Here is a 21,190-nt window from a genome sequence, read left to right as displayed (position 1 = left end):
TTAATGCAATGTTTTTGATATGTACATATTTTTCACTTAATACATTATAACAAAAGTGCTAATTGGAGCATTTTCCTAATATCTGTATGTCCATGCTACTCCTCTGAAATATGCCAGATCAACAGACCTCTTTCCTTTCATCTTCAGAAAAGAATACTGCTGCTGCCATTGTTCTGATACATCATTATGTGTTCATTGTGTGACTATAGCTGAAAATCATGCTCAGTTACCAGCCCTTTGTCTGCTGAGGGTCCTCAGAGATGGTTCCATTTATAGGATGAGATGTCTGAGGCTCTGCCACCTGATCTTTGTAGATGATGTACATACACATCGACTAAAGCAAAGCTTAGAGGCAGCATGGTTTTTTAGGAATGGATGGTCATGAGATCCAAATTTGAACATGAGATTGGATAGTTGTTCCTTAAGCAATCTTTGGCAAGTCATTTTTTTTTTCTCAGCCTGAGTTTTGAACTCTTTAAAATAAATATTATAATTCAGGCACTCCTTCCGCTTGGGATTGTTATGAATAAAGCATTTTATAAACTTCAAAGTTCTATAGGCATGTGAATTATTATTAGGTAAGGCCATCCTGAATGGGGGATTCTTTTCTTCCTTTCAGATCCTCCCTGACTTCTTTGTCCATCTTCTTCTCAGTCTTTCTTGGCACCAAGCAAGTTACCTATTTCTGCAGATTGTTTTTCTTGGCCATTTGCATGCACAGTCTTGATGCATCCTTCTTTACTTTTGATGATGATGAAAATTTCTATCCTATGTATATCTTTGAGCCATGCAGCCTCTGAAGCAAAAATGCTATGTGGTTGGATCAGATGTTAAGATACCCTGAAACTTGAAGGCAGATTTCAGCTCAGTATAAGGAAGAACTGATGATTAAAGCTGTCCCACAGTAGAACAGACTACTGTGCATTAATTTTGTACCACTGGAAATTTTTCAAGAATGAACTGGATGACCATTTGTTGAGGGTGCTGTAGAGCAACTTCCTGTTCAGGTATGGGTTGGATTGCGTGCCCTCTTAGGTCCCTTCTACCTCAAATTGAATGGCTCATGAGAATTATTTCCAGCTATAAGAAAGAAATATGCAAGTAAATGTGTTATAAACGAATGAGGCTTCATGAGAATTCTAAAATTGAACAATGCAGTAGCTTTAAGAGGGAAGCCCAGGAAATCTAGGAAACATTTTAAAACTTAAGATTTTGTTATGGATTAATTTTGTGGTCTTTATGGGAGCAAAGATCCACTACATATATGATAAAGTCTGGTTTCCGTCTTAGAATTTAACAGTACATCCCTGAAAAACAGAAATGTTTTGAGATTGCTAGTTACAAGTCAGGAGTAAATCAGAGGGAATAAAGTCACACTTTTCTACCAATCATCAGAGGTGGAAAAGAGATAGCATGAAATAGAGTGAGGTTAAGATTCCATCTGGAGACAGTTTGTTGTGGAAGAAGCATTATACTGGTAATCAAGAGGCCTGGGCTCTAGGCTTAGCTTTTCGGTAGTTAGATGTATGACCTCAGCCACGTTCCTTTACTTTCCTGAGTCTTTTTTTTTTTTTAAGTAAAACAGAAGGGTTGGGCTAGGTGAGCTCTCTGGTGTTCAGTGATTCTGTGAAAAAGATCGCAGAAAGTCCATCTGTTGTATGGCCTGTTAAACTGTGACTCATTATTCATTCGTAGTATCTGATTTGTGGTTTCTATGACCATTTTTTGGGATGTGTATTAAGGACACGTTTGCTTCTTAGAATTTTGTAACTGTGTGCTGTCCTTCCTCACTCTGAGGAATATGAATAAATTGATGTTACTTGCTATAAAATCTATACACGGGTACCACATTTCTCACATTATTAGAGTCTTTGTGTGTTGGAAGTCTTTTCCCCACTCTCCTACGGAATCCTGAGAGGCGAAAAGCCAAAATTACTTCTCTAAAGCTTTCAATCCTTACCCTAAGAGAATAACTCAGTTCCATTGTAGTACTGGCTAGCCAACTTAAAAGGGAAAAACTCCTTCGGAGATTCATGCCTATGTAAATTTCTTAGTGTCTTGTATTAACTTTTTCTTGTTTTCACCCCTAAAACCAGCTAAGAAGGCCCATCTGGGCTCAAATGGTCCCATAGCACCTACTGTCATAGTTAAGGTCGCCTACATATCATTTTTGTTGGCTATCATTAGATGAATTAGGAAACAGTCTGATATTATAGTCTTATTCCCCTCAACTAGTTGCTGAATTCAAAGATCCCAAAGAATATATCTGGAAGTATAGAAGGTAGAAGGTAAGAAAACCATAATAGAGATGGGACTTTGCTTATACAAAATGGGAATGCTGGAAAACTGTCTTTGGAGCTACCTTAATGTCATATCATTTGGATCTGGATGCAGATTTGCTGGACCACAGCACCCCATTTGGGGTTTTCTTGGCAAAGATACTGGAGTGTTTTACCACTTCTTGTCAACAAGAGTTGGACATGACTGAAAACAACTGAACAACAAAAAGGGATTCTAAGGTGTAGACTTGGAGAAGAAGATACATTCTAGGCATGAGGGCAGCCAATCCAATGACACAGAGACAGAAAATGGAATGATAAGACAATATCTTAACTGGGCCATAGGTAGCGTAATGGAGAGGGATGTGTAATATGACTGGAGAATTGTTAGCAAGCTTTGCTATCAAAGCTTTACTCCTAGAAACATGATTGATATCTTTAAGTGTTCGAAGGATATTATGTTTGAGAGAGATTAGACCTGTTCTATTTAGCACTCGTGAGAGCAGAGCTAGGAACAGAGGATGGAAGTTGCAGAAAGGCAAATTTAGCCTTAATGTCAGGGGAAACTTGCTAGCAATGAAAAGTTGTCTGAAAGTGGGATAGACTTCCTCAAGATGTGGGATCTTCTTCCCAAGAGGTCTTTAAGCAAAGGCTGGGTGACCACTTGTTGGTTATATTATATAGTTGGATTTCTTTCACATCTGCGTTGGACTAAATGGCCACTCAGACCTCTTCTAACACTCATATTCTGTGCTGCTTCCTTCCCAGATTTGGGATAGACCATACCTTTACAACTCTGCCATTGCTTTTTGTCATTGTATTCTGGAAGGAGAAGGGAGAACTGGTGTCTATAGGATGTTTTATATGAGAGCAGAATATTAAGGTGGTGACCTGTAAAGGGAGGAGCCACAAGGGAGTTTGACATTTAGTAGGTGATGACCTACGAGTTTCTCACTAGTGGCCTTAAGATAACTACTATATTAGGGAAGTGGCTTCTGGTCTAGATTTCCACTTACCCAGGAGGGCAACGGGACATTTATCCAATACTAAAGCATTGGCTGATATAAGCATTGTTATTTTAGAGGGGCAGCTGAAATTTAATGAAAGGTGATTGGATTTAGAGTTAGACCAGAATCCAAGTTCTACAACTTACTAGCTTTGTGACTACGGGCAAGTTACATAACATTCTCCTTTGCAAAATGAGGGTAATAAACACTTTCTTCTTGTTTTAGGTATGTAATATGATTTGTGTGGGTACAGATATCCAGTAGGGCATATAACAACTTATCTACATCTATGCCCTTTCTTCCTGTGCAATTCTTATGCATGTCCGTCTGTAAATCTTTTATAGGGGATCTCTCTAACCAAAATGGTAGTGTCATTATCTAATAGAAAATAATTCTTTAAAAGCCTTGGTTTGTGTGTCCTTTACACTTAAAAATCTATGTATACCTTCTCTGTAATCATAGGGAAATTTCCATGGGTACCGCAGATGGACAAGTGTTGTCTTCCTTGTTGTCTCCTTCCCAGTGTCCTGAGCGCCTCTCAGATTCAGAAAATGAAGAACCTTCCCAGGGCAAGATGACACATCGTTCGGCATTTGTTTCCAAGAGCAGCGTTTACTCCTTAGCTTTCCTGGCAGGGTAAGAGACCATACCAAATTCAGTCTGGATCTGTTTATTTGGGGAGAAAGGGGTGGGACTGGGCAGGCAAAAAGAACATGGGAAAGACAGCTTTGGGAATGTGGGGAAGGAGAGGGGAGAACTGGGACCAAGCTTGATTTTGTGAGGAAGTAAAGTGAGAATGTACCAGATTTTTAAAAGTGAAAAATAAAAGGTAAAATTCTTTGTGTAATTGTACTGAGTTATTATCCCTTTGGTATTGGGACCAAATAGCAGCCTTGTTAGCCTGACACTGTATACTTCCACTCTCTTTTTGGTAGGAAGGAGAGAGCAAATTATATGGGTTCTCCTAATTCTTCCCATCACCCTTTCCACATCCCTGGTATATAACAGTAAAATGGGCTGTCTCTAGAAGGAAGTTTTGGAGCAGAAGTAGGACCACTGCTTGTTTAGGAATGTTATACAGGGAATTAATGCATTGGATGGAAAAATGGGCTATTTGTCCACTAAGGTCTTTTCCAGTAATAAGATTCCTTCGCTCTAAGAATGTCACCTCTTGGTTATACATTGTATGGATTTTCTACTTTATAGATAATGTGTCACCAGTGGTTAATACAAGTAAGTTTTCCCTAATCTACCCCATTTCCCTTCTTCTGCCTCCTCCAGGATGCGTCTGGGCCAGCTTTGATGCCATTCAGTTTGTATGAATTCAGGGCATGTAGATTAGTGTTACGTAAGTCAGATATTACTCACCACTATATGTCAGAGGTTGGATTTGATTCTGAAGTTAGCTTTCCATCCACTACACCATGCTGCCTCTCTAATTATTAGCATTATAGTCCACAGGACATGAACTACGAAAGAATATGAGAATGAGGATGATGAGGATGATGAGGATGATGAGGAGGAGGATGATGATGATGATGATGATGATGATGATGATGAAAGAAGAGCCCAAGTCTCTTCCTAGTCAATCAGCAAACATATATTAAACACTTACTATGGCTCAGATACTAGTTTTGTGTTCTTTTATGCTACATTGTCTCTGGTATTTCAGCCTGTATAGTTCTGTTCTATGAACTGAGACTTTATCAGAATAGAATAGAGGAATAGGAAGGTTATCTTCTAATATCTAATGTATCATCATGATAGGATAGTGGTAGCAGACTTGTGTCCGAGTTACTGGGTAGCAGATTTAGGCTTAATAGAAGGAAGATCTCTAGCTATCAGAGCTGATCTACAATAGAACAGGCAGCCTCTACAAAGGGAATGATCTCTTTATTACTAGGATTGTTGAAGCAGATACTGGGTGTTCTCTCCTCAGGGATACTGTGGTGAGCATTCCTATACTAGCTGAAAGGTTGGACTTGATGCCTTCTATGGCCCCTTCTCATTCTGAGATTCTGTGATTTTATGAGCTAGGGAAAATGAGAGACTAAAGCAATAGTGGTAAGTAAGGAAAACATGTTTAGTTACAGATATATTTTAATTTTCAGCGTCTGTAGGATTTTGAAGAGGCATTGCTTTATAGACCATTCCAGTGAAATATTTACTAAACTCACATCATAGACATGTATCCGTGTCCTGTATTCTTTGGAGTAACAGAGATAAGACTCAAAGCCTACCTCTGTGATTTAGTAAGATGGATAAGACATATCATATATAATCATAATAAAAATTAGGAATGTGATCATTGCAGTAAGAGGTATAAATGAAGCCATGTGAAAGTTCAGAGGAGGCAGTAGCTCACTGTGGAACATGCACACATAGATAAACACACGTAGAGCTTGTATGTAGAAAAACAACAAACTCAACAGAGAAAGAGTAGAAAATAGGCATAGAAGAGAAGGGTTTAAGAAGGAGAGAATAAGGGAGAGATGAGTTATAAGCAAAACATATTCCAGCTTTGGAGAATAGATTGTGAAGGGGGATGGTGAGTTAAAAGGAAAGAAAATAAAGGGTATAAAAACTATCATCAGAGTCTGGGCAAAGAGGAGAGAAGGACTAAAGAGCAAAAGCAGATTGCCTCGCTAATGTTAAGCAAATGCTTTCGCACTACCCTTTTCTTTGTAAAGACTATCTGGGGGGTAAAGAGAAGAAAAAGTATGAGGATAGGTAGGAGGGAAATATACAGTTAACATAATAATTAATGTGAATGAGATGAATTCACCTATAAAATGGAAGAGGATAGAAGAATGGATTAGAAAGCAGGGTCCCATGATGAGTTGTTCATAAGAAACACTTAAAATAATGCTGTAATAATGATGATTGCTGACAAGACAGAAGTAAAAAATAGGCATGATTAAAAGTTAAACAGAAACTACACTATACTTAATGGTATGTTAGACAGTGAATTAATGTCAATTGATATGCATCAAAATGACTTAGGATCTAAATACTTAAAGGAAAAGTTAGTTGATTTACAGGGAGAAGTAAGACAGTAAAACTGTAATAGTTACAGATCTCAGCATACAGCTTTCAGACTTAGAGCTAACAAAAAGATAAACAAGAAAGAAATTAAGGACCTGAATAGACTTTTTGATGAGTTCTTTATGATAGCTCTCTGGCAATTTCACTGAGGGAATAAAAAGGAGCTGTTCATGGCATCTTTACAAAAATTAACTCTGTTTAGGGCATAAAAACTTCACATAAAATGCAGAATAATAGAAATATTAAGCACATCCTCAACTCCTCACCATCTCTCACCCTTCCTTATCCATTTTGTTACCAAGGCCTATTGATTTCACGTCTGCAGCATTTCTCTAATACTCTTCTTTCTCTCCTCTGAAACTGCCACCACTGTGGTGCATGTCGTCATCACCTCACACTTGGACAATTGCAATTATCTGTTAGTGGGTCTGCCTGCCTCAAGTGTTTGCCCACTCCAGTCCATTCTCCATTATCTGCCAAAGTGATTTTCCTAAAGCTCATGTCTGACCATATCACTTCCCTCCTCAATAGGCTCCAGTGGTTCCTAGCCACCTCCAGGATCAAACACAAAATCCTCACTTTGGCACTCAAAGACCTTCAAAACTTAGCCTGCTCCTGTCTTTCTAGTCTTCTTATACCTTACATCTCATTTGGTTCTTCTAATCTGTGATACTGGCCTCTGCTGTTTCATAAGCAAGATGCTACATCTCTTGGCTCAGAGCATTTTCCCTGGCTGTCTCCCGTGACTGGAATCCTGTCTCTCCTCATCTTCACCCTCTGCCTTCTCTGGCTTCCTATAAATTCCAACTAAAGTTCTGTCTTCTACCAGAAGCTTTTCCCAACCCCTCTTTATTCTAGTGCCTTCCCTATGTTAATTATTTCCTACTTATTCTGTATATAACTTGTTTGTACATATTTGTTTGCTTGTTGTCTTCTCCACTAGAATGTGAGTTCTTTGGGGGCTGGGACTGTCTTTTGCCTCGTTGAGTATCTCAGTGTTTAGCACAGAACCTGGCACATAGTAGTCACTTAATAAATGTTTGTTGACTGACATCTTTTACTGTCTACAAATGCAATAAAAATTATATTCGTTAAAAAACCTTTGAAGAAATTAATCATTGTAGACATTAACAAAGTTAAAAGAAAAAATATTAAATTAATAAATAAAACTGGGCTATTTTTTAAATCAGATAAACTGCTAGCTAATCTGATTTTTTTTTTTTTTTTGATAAAAAGTATTTTTATTTTGACATCTGAATAAGTGTTGACTCCTCAGGACACGGCCTTTGGCATCTTTTTCAACTTATTCATCAGCTTGTTGCACTGTGCCTTTTTCAGAAACATAAATGCCATCCAAAAATTTTCTGATATCCTTGTTTTTGACTGTTGTGGCCTGTTGGATCAGGGCAGCTGAGTTTGAAACAAGTTCAATATCATTTCCTTCAAGAATTAACTCATCTTTTTGGGCTTGAGAAACAGCACAAGCAACACCTGGTCTCATGCGCACTCTTCGGATATATTTTTCACCCAAGAAATTTCTAATTTCAACAAGTGAGCCATTCTCTTGAATAACAACATTGATGGGGAAGTGAGCATACACAGACCTCATCTTGTAACGAAAACCCAGGGTAACGCCTTTGATCATGTTTTGTACATGACTACAGATTGTGCGCACGGTTGCAAGTTCTTTTCGATTTCCCCACCATTTGTCCACCCGGAGCCTCTTTTTCTTCTTTCCAAGGAGACTGAGCTCAACATTGATATGGTTGAAATCCCTACGGAGGATTCCTCTGGGCCCCTTCACAATGACTGTCCGACCCTTAAGAGAGATGTCAACATTTTCTGGGATGTCGACCGTCTGGTTGCTTAGAATGGTCTTCATTCTGGTAGCGAACGGGGCAAAGAACAGCTAATCTGATTTTTAAAAAGAGGGAAAAATGCTAGTATCAAAAAATCAAAATAGAGAATTCACAACAAATGAAGATGAAATAAAGGAGATTATCAAATTATTATGCTCAGTTCTATGCCAACAAAATGGATAATTTAGATGAAATGTATAAATACTTACAAAAATTAAAAATACCCAGATTAACAGAATAGTTGGAGAATAAACCAAATACAGAAAAAGGCATTGAAGAAATAAATAGTAAATTGACTCTTGAAGAAAAAAAGCCCAGGAATAGATGAATTTACAAGTGAGTTTTATCAAATATTCAAAGAAATTATTTCCAACTTTACATAGACTGTAAAAATATGAAAAGAAGGATCATACCAAACTCCTTCTGTGATAACTCTATATGTGTGTATATGTATGTGTGTATGTGCACACGTGTGCATGCGCGCGCACATGCGCGCGTGCACACACACACACACACACACACATACACACATTCTTGATACCTAAGCCAGGGAGGGAGAGACAGTTCAGGAAAAGAAAACTGAGTCAAGGCAATGTTTGATACAAAAATATGCATGATAAAAAACAAAAATGTAGGGACTTAAGAGAAGGTAGAAGAGATTAAGAAGAGGTGGCAAGAATACATAAAAGAACTACACAAGAAAGATCTTAACGTCACTTATAACAATGATAGTATGGTTACTGATGTAGATCGGGACATCTTGGAAATGAAGTCAAGCAGGCCTTAGGAAGCATTGCTAACAGTAAGGCTAGTGTAGGTTATAGAATTCCAGCTGAGCTATTTAAAATCCTAAAAGGTGATGCTGTTAAACTACTGCACTCAATAGGAGTGGTCACTGGATTAGAAAAGATCAGTTTATTCCATTTCTAAGGAAGGTCAGTGCCAAAAAAAGCTCAAATTACTAAACAAATGAGCTCATTTCACATGCCAGCAAAGTTATGCTTAAGATTTTGCAAGTTAGGCTTTAGCAATATGTGAATGGAGAATTTCAGAGAGGCAGAGAACTAGAGATCAAATTGCCAACATTCACTGGATTATGGTGAAAGCAAGGGAGTTCCAGAAAAACATCAACTTCTACTTCAGTGACTGCACTAAAGCCTTTGACTGTGTGGATCACAACAAAAAGTGGCATGTCCTCAAAGAGTTAGGAGTATCAGATCATCTTACTTGTCTCTTGAGAAACCTGTGTGTGGGCCAAGATGCAACAGAACCAAACATGGAACAACTAATTGATTTAAGATTGGAAAAGGAGTATGATAAGGCCAACTATTGTCACTTCATTTATTTAACTTATATGTATAGAGTACATCACGTGAAATACCGAACTGGGTGAATAAAAAGCCAAAATTAAGGTTGCCAGGGGAAATATCACAATCTCAGATATGCAGATGATACCACTCTGATGGCAGAAAGTGAAGAAGAATTAAGAAGCTTTTTGATGAGGGTGAAAGAGAAGATTATAAAAGCTGGCTTGAAGCTTAACATCAAAAAAGCTAAGATCTTGGCAACTAGTCCCATCACTTCCTGGCAAATAGATGGAGAAGAAATGGAAACAGTGTCAGATTTTATATTCTTGGGCTCAAAGATCACTGCAGATGGTAATTGCAGCCTTGAAATTAAAAGACTCTTGCTCCTTGGAAGGAAAGCTGTAGCAAATCTGGACAGAATATTAAAAAGCAGAGATGACACCTTGCTGACAAAAGTCTATATGATCACTGCTTTGGTTTTCCAATAGCAGTGTATGGATGTGAGAGTTGGACTATAAAGGAAGCTGAGCATTGCGGAATTGCTGCTTTTACATTTTGATGCTGGAAAAGACATTTGGGAGTCCCTTGGTCAGCAAGGAGATCAAATCAGTCAATACTTAAATTAATTCAGGCTATTCACTAGAAGGTCAAATATTGAAGCTCAAACTTAAATACTTTGGCCACATTATGAGAAGACAGGACTCATTAGAAATGACCCTGATATTAGGAAAGATTGAAGGGAAAAGGAAAAGGTGATGGCAGAGGATGAGATGGATAGATAGTGTCATGGAGGCAACAAATATGATCTTGGACAGACTTTGGGAGATGATGAAGGACAGAAGAGCCTGGCATAGTATATATAGTCCATGGCATCACAAGGAGTTGGACAGTATTGAATAATGACAACAGCAAGTCAATATCCCTAATGACTATTGATGCAAAAATAACAAAATACTAGCACATAGATTATAACAACATATTAAAAAAAATATTATACATTATGACCAGGTTGGATTTGTACCAGGAATGCATTGTTTTATATAAGAGAAACTGTCACCATGGTTTATAAGACATATCGATAATGATAAAAATCACATTGCTTAAATCATTCATTAGGTGCTGAAGAGGCCTTGGCAAAATAAAACACATTTATGTTAAAAACGCTAAAAAGCATAGGGATAAATGGACCTTTTTTAGTATGGTAAATAGTATCTGTATAAAATCAAGGGCTAACATTTTATGAAATGCAAGAGGCCTTTGCAGTAAGATCAGTGGCAAAGCAAGAATTTCCATTGTTCCATTATCATCAGTTGTAGAAATGCTCGCTATAACAATAAGAGAAGAAAAAGAAATGGAAGGAATAAGCATAAACTAAGAAGAAACGAAACTGTCTCTTTTTGCAGGTGATATGATAATCTGTCTAGAGAATCCTAAACATTCAACTAAAATTAAGTGAAACAGTAACTTTGGCAGAATTGATGGACATAAAATAAGTTTGCATAATTTATTAGCTTTTCTGTATACTAGCAACAAAACTCAGAAGGCAGAAGTAAAAAGACACTCTATTCAAAATAACCACTTAAAGTATATTTAGGAATGTAACCAAGACGCATATGGGGAACTATACAAACTACAATTACAAAAAACTCTGAAATTTCACACCTAAATAATTGATGAAATATTAATTGCTCATGGGTAGCCCAGGTCAATATAATTATTATACTAAATTATTTGAATTAATTTGCTTAGTGTAATACCAATCAAACTAGCAAAGAATCACTTCAGATAATTAGGGAAAAAATACTGAGATTCATCTGGAGAAACAAAAGGTCAAGAACCTCAAGATAAATAATGAAAAAAGTGAGAGGGGGCCTGACAGTACTAGATATCAAACTATTCTATGAAGCAATTGTCAAAACTGTTTGACACTTAAAAAATAAAAAATAAAATAATAAAAATGAAATAAAGTAGGAGAAAAACCAGAAAAATTGGTCAGTGAGCAAATTAGTAAAATAGGTCAGTGGATATGGAAACAAACAAACATAGTAGCATAGTGTGGCAAAGACCCAAGTACTGGATTAAGAGCTCATTAATTGACAAAAACTGCTGGGAAAACTGGAAAACAGTCTGACAAACATTAGGTTTAGATCAGTATCTCAGTATCTCAAAACATTTTCCAACACAACCTCCAAATGACTTAGATATAAAAGGTCACATTAAAAAAAACAAATTAGAGAAACAGGGATAGAAATGCCTTTCGCATTTGGATGAAAATTTTGCAAATGGATGAAAAGTTCATGACCAAATAAGAGGTAAAGAGAATCATACAAAATGAAGTGAACAGGATTTTTTTGGGGGGAAGGAGGGCAGATTTGCTTTGCAGCAAATGTTTCAAGAAATATGAGGAACTGATTCAACTATATAATAACAAAAACCATTACCCAAGTGGTAAATGATCAAAGGATATGAGCAGGCACTTATCAAAGGAAGAAATTCGAGCTATCAATAGCCAATGAAAAAAATGCTCCAGGTCTAATAATTAGAGAAATGTAAATTAAAGGAACCATGAGGTTCCACCTGACACCCATCAGATTGGCAAAGATGACAACAAAGTGAAAATGACAGCTGTTAGGATTGTAGAAAGACAGGCATATTGGTTCAGTATTGATAGGAGTTGTAAATTGATCCAGCCTTTCTGAAAAGCTGTGGAAAAAATGTTCACAGCAGCTTTATTTGTCTTTAGAGAACTAGAAATGAAGAGGGTGCCCATCGATTGTGGAATGGCTGAACAAATTTTTATATATAAACATAATGGAACATTATTGCACTGTAAAGAATGATGTGAAAGGAGTAATTTCAGAGAAACTTGGGAAGGTTTGTATGAAGTGCTGATAAGTAAAGTGAGCAGAACTAGAATAATTTATAGAGTAACAACACTGTGAAGATAAATAATTTCTAAAGGCTTAAAAACTTGGTCAGTAAAATGATCAAACATAGTTTCAGAAGACCAGTGATGAAACATGTTATCTACCTCCTGATAGATATAGAATGTGATAGAATACAGAATGAGACATACGTTTCTGTGCACAGCCAATGGTGAATTTTTTCTTCACTATGCATTTTTATTTTTTTGTTCCTTCACATCCTCCAATTTAAGGGAAGGAGTTGGAATGGGGAGAATAGGGTTAGCAATACTAGTGTCATAAAAAAATAAGATTATTGAAGCATTTCTAAAAATGCTTGAGAAATGAAGAGAAGGAAGCTTAGAGATGATCAGGGCAATTTTGAAAATAACTTTTTTTGCAGTTTCAAGTAGCTTCCTCATTTTCCTCTTGCAAGAGCCTTCATCTCCCCATTCTAGGCATTTTCACTGATTGTCCCCCGTGCTTGGAATCCTTTCCCTCCTCATCTCTTCCCCCTGGCTTCTCTGAAGTCCCAGCTAAGGTCCCAACCTCTGCAAGAATCCTTTCTCAGTTCACCTTAATTTTAGTGCCTTCCCTCTGCTGATTATTTCTGTGTAGGTTTTTGGTTTAGAGTTGTTTGCGTATTGTCTCCCTCCATTAGACTGTGAGCTCTCTGACATCAGAGACTGCCTCTGCATCCCCAGTGCTTACTTAGCACAGTGCTTGGCACATTAAATGATTAATTAATTTATTGATTGACTATCTGCTGTGCTTTGTAAGTGGAAAGGCTTATTTTATTTGGTGTTTGTGAAGTTCAGAATTTTTTAAAAATTTAAAAAGAAAAAGAAATTTAAGTTTCAGCTAGATTGCAGAGACCCTTGAATGCCCAACTAAGGTAAAGGAGAAAGAGAACTAAAAAGGTGAATGTCCTGGAGAAAAGAGGCAGGTAGCAACACTGTGTCCAAGTATTTAATCTGAGCTGGATCTGAAGCTGGAACAAGCCCGGTATGCTGTTTGATTCCATTGGGTGAAATTAGAACCAGTGGGGAGAAGTCACAGGAGGCAGGTTTCAGCTCAATGAAATAAAGAGTTTGCTAATAATAAGAGGCAAAGTGACACTTGTAAAGAGCCCTGGTTTTAGATGCAGAGGACCTAGATTTGAATTCCAACTTTGCTACTTCTTACCTGTGTGACCTTGAGAAGTCACTTATATTCTCTGGACTTAAATGTCTTCCTCTCTAAGCTAAGGTTCAAATGAGCTTGCTCTCTTCTAGCTCTAAATCTTAGGATTCTAGGTAAAAATTGTATTAGAGCAATCTCACAAAATAGTGATTGCATCCTCACTGGAGATGTTTAGGCAGAGAATTAGTGACAAAAGCTACTTGTCACTAATGTTATAGAAGAGATTCATACATTTGTCAAAGGGTTGGAATAGATTTTTTTAAAGTCTCTTTTAAAAGGCCTTTCCTTCCCTGAAATTGTATGAAATGACATCTGCTTATGTAGATCTCTCAGCGCTCCTTTCTGAATTTTGTTTTGAAGATAGCAGTCCTGCATGTGTTATATTCGTATACATGTGTGTATGCGTGTGTGTGTGTGTGTGTGTGTGTGTGTGTGTGTGTGTGTTCACAGTGAAAACCCTCTGCTTTGTGCTTTGAACATTAAGTATCATAGTCTTAGCTTTAGGTCTGTGGCAACCACCCCCACTTCTCATTGTTTGTGACTCAGACGCATTATTGTGGTTGTGGGTATTTTTAGCCCAACCAGACATCCCTGAAACCATTTAGTCTCCTGACTGGAAATTTCAGCCAGTCACTTTCAGAGAATGCTGATTTTTTTCATATTTACTGCTCTTTTGCTTGTTTAGCATGGAAACCAGGCAGCTGGCAAGGACTGCCCTAAGGCTTTAAGGATCAGCATTTGAGGGAAGGAAAAACATTCCTTTTTGGTTCTTGGGAACTTTGCAGAGGAGACTGCTACAACCTATCCATGCTAGTGCCCCTCAAGTAGGCCGTGCCAACTTCAGAATTGTCTTAAAGCCCTATAATTTGGAAGCAAAATGTCAGTGACTGGGGCTTTTTAGGGAAGTAGGGCATTCATGAATTCACACCTCTTGTCTCCATAGAGACAACACCTCGCCTCTAAGTGGGTTCCCTCCCTTCCCTTGTCCTCTTCTTCCCTCTCCCACCCCACCCTCCCTGTCCTATCAAAGGTCAAATATATATTGCTCCACCTCTCTGTCAGCTGACCTGGAATCAATCATACAGTGTTAGAGATAGAAGGGGCCTTACATAGATGTCAATTCAGCAAGTGGCCTTGTAACTGTTCTGGATTCTGGGGTTACAAATATAAATATGATACAGGCCCTGATCTTGAAATAATCATTAAATTCGGGGATTTTAGAGCATCATGTATTAGAGTTGTAAGAGACCTAAAAGTGTCAAAAGAGAGCCAAGAGTGGGAAATTGGACTAAATATAAAGCCTCATCCATCTCTAAGTCTATAATCCAGTGACTTGGGAGATTATCTAGTCCAACCTTCTTATTTTACAGGTGAACACTCCTAAAAGCCCCTAAAAGATTAAGAGACCTGACCAAGTCCTCAGGGCTTGTCAGTAGTCTCCAGATGCTGACTAGTGATATAGCAGGTCACTGCCTCTAGTTAAACTCCCTAGGCTTTGTTCTGTATTTGTAGAAAGTGAATTGGCTTTTAAGATTCTCTCAGATACAGTCACTTTGGAGAAGTCTAAAGCTTAATTGTTAATATGGCTTCCATATCTGAGGGCACTTAAAACTGGACTTGGGTTTAGAGGATCTAGCTCAAACCTCAACTCTTAAAACTTACTAGCTGTGTGACCTTGGCTGTGTTATCTTAACGTCTCTGAATCTTAATTTTCACATTTGTAAAATAGAGATATTTTACATGATTTCTATTATAGGTAAGAATAGTACTTTGTAATCCTTAAAGTGATATCCAAATAGGAGCTTTTGGTAATAGTAGTAGTTGCAGCAGCAGCAACAGCAGTATCCTTGAAATCCTATTATAACTTGTGGCATGTTTTGAATATACAATTTGTTTTTCTAATTTGTTAATCCTCAGTTATCCAAATGTAGGATTATATGTTGTAGTAAGTCTCCTGCTGCCTTTTCTTTTGTCACTCAGAACATTTTTAGGCCACCCAAACCAATATCAAATAGTATGTGCTCAAGATATGAAAAAAAATTTTTGAAAAAAAAATAAGAAAGAAATTTCATTATTAATCTAATTAAAGCCTAGGATCGACCATAGGCAGAGTAAACCAAAGATTGCAAGGTAGTCCTCCACTCCCCTCATCTCCCATTCCAGAATATTTCCTTTACTGTATACCAGTGCTCATTACTACATTATACCTTTCTACTCAGCAAATATTCAATAACAAACACATTATTGCATTTAAGGCAAAAGGGAAGAGCTGTCTCAAGAAACCAGTGTGGCTCCACAGGAAACTCACTGATCACTTTACCTTTTAAGAGAATTATATAGAAGATGGGGGGCAAAGAGGCAGATAATAGAGAATATGTACTCAAAGGTAGCACATGGTACAGGCCCTGTAAGAACAGTGTCAGAAGCTTCAAAGCCCACAGTAAGCTGAATTTGGTAATGAATGCTAACGATAATAAAAGAGTATTGCTTGAAGGGAATAAAAGCAGAATTGGAGAAGTATTGTAGTATATGGGATGAAGGACAAAACAGAAATGGTTAAGAAATAACTGAAACAATTTAATGATGCACATGAGAAGATGGTAAGAGGAAATACCTAATTCCATTTCTCCCCCTCTCATTTTTCTCTTCCCCTGCTTCCAGTTCATATTATCCAGCCAAGACAAGCCTGTGTTCTAGAGCATTGAAAGAACTGGCAGGTGTTATTGCTGAGCTATTGTCTGTCATCATTGAAAGATAAGGAGAGTAGGACAGGTGCTGTATGATTGGAGGAAGGTAAATGTCCCAAGTTTCAAAAAAGAGAAGAATATGGTATTAGCAAACTATATGTTATGGAGCTAAATTTTGATTCTCAGCAAAATTCTAAAATAAATTATTATCTTTCTCCTCAAACTCCCTGCTCTTTTAAACTTTCCTATTACTGTTGAGATCATCATAATTATCTCAGTCACTTCATCCTCACCTTTTCTCTCACACTGTCCATATTCAATTTATTGCTAAATCATATTGTTTCTGCCTTCTAACATCCCTTGTATATGTCACCTGTCTCTACCTATATGGTCACCACCCTGGTGCACTCTCATCTCACTCCTTGACTATTAGAGTAGCCTTCTGTTTGGTCTCCTCTCCTCAGTCATTCTTCACCTCTATCCAGCTGTCAAAGTGATTTTCCTAAAGCTCAGGTCTGACCATGTCACTCCTCCTACTCAATACACTTTTATTACCTCTAAGATTTTTTTTTAAAAGTGCTGTTTGACATTTAAACCCCTTTAGAACTTTAACTCTAATAATTTTTCCAGCCTTGTTACACTTTACTTACTTCTATGTACTTTGAGATCCAAAAACATGTAGGTTTTTTTGCACATGACACTCCATCTCCTGTCTCTGTGCCTTTTCATTGGCTGTCCCCTGTAGTGGAATCTTCTTTCTCCTTATGTCCACTTCTTGACTTCCTTCAAGACCCAGCTAACATCCCATCACCTGCAGGAGGCCTTTCCCATTGCTAGTGCTTTCCATCTGAGATTACCTTCTGTCTGCCCAGAATACATCTTGCATGTACATAGTGGTTTACAAATTGTATGAATGTTCCTTGAGGGCAAGAGCAGTAGTTTTTTTTTTTTTGTTGTTGTTGTTGTTCTGCCTTCCTGGGTATCGCCAGCATTTAGCACAGTCTTTGGAACACAGAGCATTTGTAAACGTTTATTGAATGACTGACTACCCTACAAAGTAATGGGTTATCTTTTACTGGAGATTTTCAGGTAGAAGCTAGTGGACCACCTTACTGATGATATAAGGCAACCCTTCGTTAGGAATGGGTTGAGCTAATTGTTCTCTGAATTCCTTAGAGCTGTGAAACTCTTGTTTGTGCAGAATTTTGTACTTGGTGCCAAGGGAGCTAGAAAGATAAGAAAGACTATGTCCCTACCTGCATGTAGTTTGAAATCTGGTTGATTCTGAAGGAACAACCTATTTTCCCAATCCATGAAGAGTAAGGAACACACTAAATCTTTAACACCATCCTGCAACTTTACCTTTTTTTTTTCTGTGTTCAGTAAGATAGTGCAAGTATTATATTGTGTGCATTTTACTTTACAAATCAAATAACATTCTCAGAAAAGTGAAGCGATATCAACCCTGGCTACATAGCTAGTAAATGTTAGAACACTAATTGCCAGAACCTTCCCCTTCTCCCTCCACCCCCCAGCACCTTTCTTCTATTTTGTATAAGTTTTGTATGGACACACACACACACACACACACACACACACACACACACACACGATGTCTCCCAATAGAATGTAGGCATCTTGATGGTAAAAGCTGTTTTTTGTCTTTGTATCCCCAGTGCTTAACACAGTGCCTACCACATAATAGGAGTTTAGTATCTTATGGATTAATTGATTAAAGCCAGTGTTTAAATCCAAGTCCAACGTTCTTTTTACAACCGAAAAGAATTTGGGGGATTGTCTTTCTCTAGTAGTCATAAGATTTTATCCTATCAGCTTGGCCAACCTCATCTTCTCCAGTCAACCCAGAAATGCAAGCATTTACATATCCATGTAAATGAAAAAATAAAAGTAATAAAATATTAGTTTATAGAGTTATAGAAATTGCCAGTTATGAAGTCCTGAATATTTTTCCATATATTTTTATTTCATTAAACATTTCTCAATTACATGTAAAAAAAATTAGCATTTTTTAAAAATTTGAGTTCCAGATTCTCTTCCTCCCACTCCTCCCCCTTGAGAAGGCAAGCAGTTTGACATCAATTGTATATTGTCATGCAAAACATTTCCATATTAGCCTGGCTGCAAAAGAAAACAGACAAAAAAGGGAGAAAAAGTTTAAAAAGTATGTTCCAGCCTCTATTCAAAGTTCATCAGTTCTCTCTTTGGAGAGGTATAGCATTTTTTGTCATAGGTCCTTTGGAATTATTTTGGATCAGTCTTGATCTGAGTAGCTAAGTCTAGTTGATCATTATAATATTGTTACTGTGTACAATGTTCTTCCGATTCTGCTCACTTCACTTTGCATCAGTTCATATAAGTCTTCCCAGGTTTTTCTGAAACCATTCTGCACATCACAGTAGTATTCCATCACAATCATATACCACAACTTGTTCAATCACTCTCCTCAATTTTCAATTCTTTGCCGCCACAAAAAAAAAAAAAACACCAAAAAAAAAACTGCTTATAAATATTTTGATCTCTTTGGGCAACAGACCTAGTAGTGATATTGCTGGGCCATTCTCCAGAATGGTTGGAGAGTCCTGAATATTTTTATCCTCATATTGCCTTACAGCCTACTGTATATATCAAATATATAGCTTAAGTCTAAACTTAATCCTGCTCCTCTCCCTGGAGTCTTGGTTTCACATCCATATAGCATTGCCATATTGTTTTGCAAGCATTTGCCCACCAAGTTAATGTATTGCCCATCTCTATTAAAATTTAAATGTTTCCTGAGAAAAAATATTCTCCCTCTTTATAACTTCACTTAATACTTTAGCATTGATTATTTAAAGCACCATGCTAAGTACCAGGTATATAAGTGGAAGAGCAAGTCATATCTACAAGGCAGTAAGCATAAAAAGCACTTTCTTCACAACAGGACTATGTTAGACAGTATGCCCTCCATTAATACAGATTAATACAGTAGACTGCTGGCTGGTCTCCCTGCCTCAAGGCTCTCCTCACTTCAATCTGTACTTCATTCAGCTGTCAGATTTATCTTATAATGTGCAGGTCTGACCATATTACCTCTTACCCAACCATTCAGTAAATTCCAGCATACCCTTCTTACCTCCAGGGTCAAATATCCTCTGTTTGGCATTCAAATACCTTTATTACCTGGCCTTTGCTAATTTTCCATTCTTACATTTTTATCCTCATATACTTTTCGGTCCAATGACATTGGCATCCTAAATGTTCTCTTTCTAGACACATTTCCTTTTTTTAAAAAAAATAATTAATTTATTTTTAGTTTTGGACATTCATTTTCACAAGATTTAGACACTGCTCTTGATTCCAGGCATTTTTACTGGCTGTCTCCCTTGCCTGAAACACTGTCCCTCCTCTTTGCCATTTCCTACTTTCACTGTGTATTCCTAATCTATCCTGTGTGTGTCTTGTTTGTATGTATTTGCTTGCATGTTGTCTCCCCCATTAGACTTTTCTTCTTGAGAGTAAGGACTGTTGTTTTTTTTTTGTTTGTTTTGTTTTGGTTTTTGCCTTTCTTTGAATCCTCAGCACTTAGGACAGTCCCTGGCACATAACTATGTTATACATTAAAGTATATGATCTCTGAGATCTCTTCTTGCTTTGAGATTTCATGATTCTCAGTGTTATAAACATTGAGGAGGGTCTCATGATTGCTGTCATGATGACCACTTTAAAATCTTCAATTTTCCTAAAACATAGTTCTGATCATGTCATTCTCCCCCACCCCTACCTCCAACTGTATTTTAGGAAAATCACTCTAGTGGCTGAATGGAGAATGGAGTGGAGTGGGGAGAGACTTGAAGCAGGCAGAACCATCAGCAGGCTATAGCAGTAATCAAGGCTTGAGGTGATGAGGGCTTCTACCAGGGTAGTGGCAATCTCAGAGGAGAGAAGGAAGTATGTTCAAGAGATGTTGCAAAGATGAAATCAACAGACCTTGGCGACAGCTTGGCTGTGGGGGAGGTGAGAGATAGTGAGGAATCCCGGTTGATTCCTTGGTTGTAAACTTGAGGGACTGAGAGAATGATGTTGCCTCCTCTACAGTAATAAGGAAGGTAGGAGAGGGGAGGGTGTAGGGGGTTGATAATGATTTCAGTTTTGAACATGTTGAGTTTAAGATAAGATAAAATGTTGAGTTAAGACATCTAGTTCAAGATGTCTGAAAGGCACTTGAAGATGTGAGTTAGGAAGTCAGGAAGAGATCAGGGCAGGATAGGTAGATTTGAGAATTGTTAGCATAGAGATGGTATGGGAATGCTTATGAGCAATAGGGAAGGAACCAGTAGAGAGCGAGAGATTGAAGATAAAGTAGTGAGTGGCAATGACATTGCCAGTGCTGACTGATACCTTTTCTGCAACTTAGGGTCTTAAGAGAGTTGCTTAGAACACTCAGAGGTGGGAAGATTCTGGCAAGATGATGGAGTAGATCAGAGAATTCCAAGATCTCCAGATTTCTCCCACAAATGAGATAATAACACCTCAGGCTAACATAGAATGGTAAAAATAAGTAAGAGTAGGGGCAGAACAGGAGTCCTCCTGGGACAATCTGAGAAAAATCCCAGGAAGAGGTTTGGTCCCTGTGAGGAGCAAACACCTCCAGGCTAGGTCCACTTTAACAATAAGCATCCCTGGGGTTAGCTGGGTTGGGAGGCTGCCTTGGCCCCAGCCACAAAAACTTTTACCCCTGGGACAGTGAGGGGAGTTGGGCATCTGAGCCAGGGGAGGTGAAGGGAACCTCTGCTGACAAGGAATGCCAGACCCAGCTGTGCTGTGGAGACATGGCTGGGGACAAGAAGGAACCAGTACATGCCTGGTGAGTGCAGAAGCAGTGGGACGGGGACGCTGCTGGCTGTGGGTGCTTACATGAGTC

The 21,190-nt window shown here is 38.0% G+C and overlaps 2 protein-coding genes across 2 annotated transcripts in view; one reads left to right on the top strand and one right to left on the bottom strand.

Annotated features, from left to right (window-relative positions):
* Positions 1–21,190, top strand: part of RNF169 (ring finger protein 169) — an 84,829-nt gene that overhangs the window by 53,184 nt on the left and 10,455 nt on the right. Inside the window, exon 4 of the mRNA XM_036743896.1 lies at positions 3,810–3,922. Within this exon, the coding sequence (XP_036599791.1) occupies positions 3,810–3,922 (113 nt within the window). The remainder of the gene's footprint in view (positions 1–3,809; positions 3,923–21,190) is intronic.
* LOC118836669 (60S ribosomal protein L9) lies at positions 7,558–8,230 on the bottom strand. The gene has a single exon (XM_036743897.1). The coding sequence runs from the start codon at positions 8,211–8,213 to the stop codon at positions 7,635–7,637; it is 579 nt and encodes a 192-aa protein (XP_036599792.1). The 5' UTR covers positions 8,214–8,230; the 3' UTR covers positions 7,558–7,634.

This window comes from Trichosurus vulpecula, chromosome 2 (genome assembly GCF_011100635.1).
Source record: "Trichosurus vulpecula isolate mTriVul1 chromosome 2, mTriVul1.pri, whole genome shotgun sequence".
Taxonomy (NCBI): domain Eukaryota; kingdom Metazoa; phylum Chordata; class Mammalia; order Diprotodontia; family Phalangeridae; genus Trichosurus; species Trichosurus vulpecula.
Note: the sequence above shows the minus strand (reverse complement) of the source record. Positions and strands in the feature narration are given on the sequence as shown.